The 4,817-nt window shown below is 39.2% G+C and overlaps 1 protein-coding gene across 2 annotated transcripts in view; it reads right to left on the reverse strand.

Moving 5' to 3' along the window:
• Positions 1 to 4,817, reverse strand: part of CCPG1 (cell cycle progression 1) — a 58,837-nt gene that overhangs the window by 34,136 nt on the left and 19,884 nt on the right. For both annotated transcript variants that reach the window (XM_008064520.1, XM_008064521.1), the window contains exon 2: positions 1,947 to 2,015. In XM_008064520.1, coding sequence (XP_008062711.1) covers positions 1,947 to 2,006 — 60 coding nt within the window. In that variant the 5' untranslated portion in view covers positions 2,007 to 2,015. The remainder of the gene's footprint in view (positions 1 to 1,946; positions 2,016 to 4,817) is intronic.

Here is a 4,817-nt window from a genome sequence, read left to right on the forward strand (position 1 = left end):
TTTTTGATTTATTGTAGAGATGAGGTATCGCCAAGTTGCCCAGGCGGGTCTCGAACCCGCGGGCTCAGGCAATCCATTCACCTCAGCCTCCCAAAGCGGGGGATTACAGGTTGAGCCACTGAGCCCGTCAAAAAAAATTTTTTTTTTAAATGAAGGAAACAAGTGAGGCTTATGAAATCCTAAAAGCAAATGGGAAAGCTATAGATAAATCCATTCAAACTTTGGACAAGTATAGATGATTATCTTACTGTTTTTGTTTATCAGTATACTATGATTTTTCTATAAGGAACATATATAATGACAAAATAAACCATGTGAGAAAATAAACCAATGTAATTATAGACAAGTTATGTGCCTTCATTGTACATACATCAACCTTCTATTGCAAAACTGCTTTTGTGATAGGAGTCTGGCATAGCCCTTTCCTGTCAAGTTCTGATAGAGTAGCACAACATAAGCGGAACATACGCTCTCCATCCTACTTGCTGGTCTGTTCAAATCCTGGCTCTGGTATTTTTCTAGTTGCATAATCTTGACCAAATTACTTAACCTCTCTAAGTTTTAGTATTCTTGACTATAAAAGGAGAATGAAAACAATCTATACCAAAGTGAGTTATTTAAAATTAAATGAAGCCGGGCTCAGTGGCTCAGCCTGTAATCCCGCGCCTTTGGGAGGCTGAGGTGAGTGGATTGCCTGAGCCCGCGGGTTCAAGACCCGCCTGGGCAGCGAGACCTCATCTCTACAATAAATCAAAAAATCAGCTGGGTGTGGTAGCGCACACTTGTAATTCCAGCTACTTGGAAGGCTGAGGTGGAAGGATAACCGGAGCCCAGCAGGTCGAGGCTGCGGTGGCCGGGAGCGGCCACTGCACTCCAGTCTGGGCAGCAGAGTGAGACTCCAACTCAAAAAAATTAAATTAAATTAAATTAAATTAAATGAGAAGCCTGGTGCGGTGGCTCAAGCCTGTAATCCCAGCACTTTGGGAGGCAGAGGTGATTGGACTGCCTGAGCCCATAGGTTCCAGACCAGCCTGGGCAACTTGGTGAGAACTCATCTCTACAATAAATCAAAATGTCAGCCGGGTGTGGTGGCGCATGCCTGTAGTTCCAGCTACTTGGAAGGCTGAGGCAGAAAGATCACCTGAGCCTAACAGGACAGAGGGAGACTTCAACTCAAAACAAATAAATAAATAAATAAAATGAGAATAGGACTTAGTTGCATGTGCCTATAGTCCCAGATATCAAGAGGCTAAGGTAGGATGACTGCTTGAGCCCAGAAAGTCAAAGGATACAGTGTACTGTGATCATGAATGTGAATAGCCACTGCACTCTAGCCTGGGCAACACAGCAAGATCCTGTCTCTTAAAAATATATATATATAATATTATAAGAGAATGAAAATAAAGCATAGGGCCTACCAATAATAAGCCCTCAATAAATATGTGCCTAATATCGCAAAGCTAAAGTATTCTATTTAAAATAATGTAGAAGATGCTGGCCCATGAAAAGCTTTCAGCAGTTAAGCTTAATGTAGGCAGAAACATATCCAATGGAACACATTGTCTAAATGTAAAAAAAAAAAAAAAAAATGGCCAGACATGGCTCACGCCTGTATTTTCAGCACTTTGGGAGGCCAAGGCAAGAGGGGTTTGCGACCAGCCTGGGCAACTTGGTGAGACCTTGTCTCTACAATATATCAGAAAATTAGCTGGATGTGGTAATGCATGCCTGTAGTTCCAGCTACTTGGAAGGCTGAGGCGGAAGGATCGCCTGAGCACAGTAGGTCAACACTGGGGTGGCTGTGAACATGCCACCACACTCCAGCCTGGGGACAGAGTGAGACTCTGACTCGAAAAAAAAAATACTAGCATTCAAGGAACATAGTTTACATCACTGATAAAACTGTAGTATTACAAATTACCCCATAAAAACATTAAATATCATACCTCATGATTGATGACAGTCCAACCACAAGATGAATCACTATCACTGGAATTTTCAGACATTTTTCAGGTCTACAAATACAAGAACATATTAACTTGTGAGACACTTTTTAAAAAAATTTTATAGGAAACACTATATGCAATACTACACAAAGTGGCTTACTGCGTTCCAGGTAGAATTGAGACAATCTAACCATCAATTTTCTATACACAACAAGATATAGTTGTATACCTGTATGAACAAATACAACCAAACTTCTAAGACAAGGAGATATTCCTGGACTAGAAAAGTCTTGATAGTCAAATTGTTGGAATGAAGAAGAAAGTTCGATCTGAAAGAAAATGCAGGATTTAGCCAGATGGAGGTAAAGGAAAAGGAGAACCCAATTTAAGTATGTGAGGAAGTCAAGTGTTAGGAGAATGGTGAACAGGTAAAAGATAGGAACAGTGAAGGTCTATATTTTCAATGAGCAAGGTGTAAATGAAGCATGGGTGAAGAAACCAAGAAGCAGGGGGAAATGAAAGAGCTTCCACGCCTAGCAAAATGAAGTGTGTATGTTGGCAATATGAAGCAATTTACATTTTCAAGCAATGAAGAAACATGACCAAAGAGTTTTTATGAAAATAACTATATCAACAATACTTCAGTTGCCGGGATCGGTGGCTCAGCCTGTAATCCCAGTACTTTGGGAGGCTGAGGTGAGTGGATTGCCTGAGCCTGAGGGTTCGAGACCCCCTGGACAACTTGATGAGACCTCATCTTTACAATAAAATCAAAAAAATTAGCTGGGCGTGGTAGCTCACACCTGTAGTTCCAGCTACTTGGAAGGCTGAAGCAGAAGGATCGCCGGAGCCCAGCAGGTCGAGGCTGGGGTGGCTGGGAGCGAGCCACTGCACTCCAGTCTGGGGGTGACAGAGTGAGACTCCAACTCAAAAATAAATAAATAAATAAATAAATAAACAAACAATACTTCAGTTGAATAAAAACGGTGGGGGGTGGGGAGAAAGCAGAGATTGTAGTTACTAGCAATAACCTACACTCATCATACATTGGTCAATCTTTTTTCTCCATTTGCTATCTGAAATTCCTTTAAACTTCAAAATCCAAAACCCAGCTTTTTCTTTTTTTTTTGTAGAGACGAGGTCTCATTCTGTTGCCTAGAGTGCAGTGGCACGATCATAGCTCACTGTAATCTCAAATTCCTGAGCTCAAATAATCTTCCTGTCTCAGTCTCCCAAACAGCTGGAACTGCAGGCATATACCACCAAACCTGGCTAAATTTTTTAATTTTTTTGTAGACGTCTCACTATATTGCACAAGTTGGTTTTAAACTTCTGGCCTCAAGCAATCCTCATGCCTCCACCTCCAAAATGTTGGGATGACAAGTGTGAGCCACGTACTCAGCCTCAAAACCCAGCTGGTTAAAGCAAATAACATCCTTACTGATTTGTTCTACACATTTAAATCTTATACTTCTATTATTGCACATATACTTTGAACATATTAGATCCAAAATGATAGTGTTCTAATAGAACTCTCCTGCAGACAATATGGAACTAGTGCTCAAATGAAGACAGGGCAAAAATACGGATCCGAATAATCTATTAATGATTCTAGAAACTCTTCTAAATTAATATTTTAGAGGGAAAAGAAGCAAAAAGGTGGGCCACTAAGGATAAAATTAGCATGTTTTCAGATAAATTATTCAAATCTGAAATAAAACATGAATTGTGTGACTTTTTTTTTTTAACTTTGCCAGGAAACAGCGTTTATTCCTGCTGGCATTAGCTCAGCAGATGTGCATCCAAAAGCTGAGCCAATTGTATGACTTTTAATGTTATACTATAGCATTTTGTAAAGTTCATCTGAGGTCATCTCAGGTGACTGACTGATTTTCCAAATTGTCTGATTTCCAATTTCAATTGATTAGAGCCCAGGAAGTTTATAACTCAATAATTTAAAGGGCCAGCAGACAGCAATAAAGGAGCAGCAGACAGCAGACACTCTTGCTGCTGTCCTGCCCACTGTGCCCTTCACAACATTATCTTCTCTTGAACAAATCCACCTTTTTAAATTCAAATAAAAACAACCAAAAATAATAACAACAATTTAAAGGTACACTTACAGAAACTATTAGAGTAAAATACATTTTTTCTGTCCAGTAGAGATTATCCAAAAAGGTACAGTCTGAATACCCGTAGGATATTAACCATTTTTATCTTAGCAATTTTATTTGAGCATTCCTTATTAAACTGATTATATAAATCCAATTTCTCATTCAACCAGTTTTCATGAACTTCAAAATCTTTTGATATGTATCACTGTCTATTTGTATGAGGGTTATGTTTTGTAATAATTTCAAAATTATGCATTGACATATGGGAGTACATCAAAACATATGGGAGCAATTACATTTGCAGGTGGAAAGGAGAATGATCCAAGTCTTTATAAATGAGGCTACAAACTAGGTAGCACTTTAAAATCTAAATGAACAATTATAACACTTGCCAAAATTTATTATGGAGCCAGGTATGGTGGCATATGCCTGTAATAACAGCTACTTGGGAGGCTTAGGTGAGAGAATCCCTTGAGGCCAGAAATTCCAAGGCTATATAGTAAGCAATGATGATGGCACCTATGAACAGCCATTGCACTCCAGCCTGGGAAACACAGCAAGACTCTGTCTCTCTGTCTCTCTCTATATATGTATATATGTATGTATGTATGTATATATGTATATATGCATATATACATATATACATATGCATACAAAGATCTCTGTTTACTCATTTAATAAAAAAAAGTCAAAAGACCTGATGACACTGAAAAGATTTTCCAAGCAGCCGGGCGCAATGGCTCATGCCCATAATCCT

Source organism: Carlito syrichta, unplaced genomic scaffold, assembly GCF_000164805.1.
Source record: "Carlito syrichta isolate Samal-C Ts95f unplaced genomic scaffold, Tarsius_syrichta-2.0.1 Scaffold307639, whole genome shotgun sequence".
NCBI lineage: Eukaryota > Metazoa > Chordata > Mammalia > Primates > Tarsiidae > Carlito > Carlito syrichta.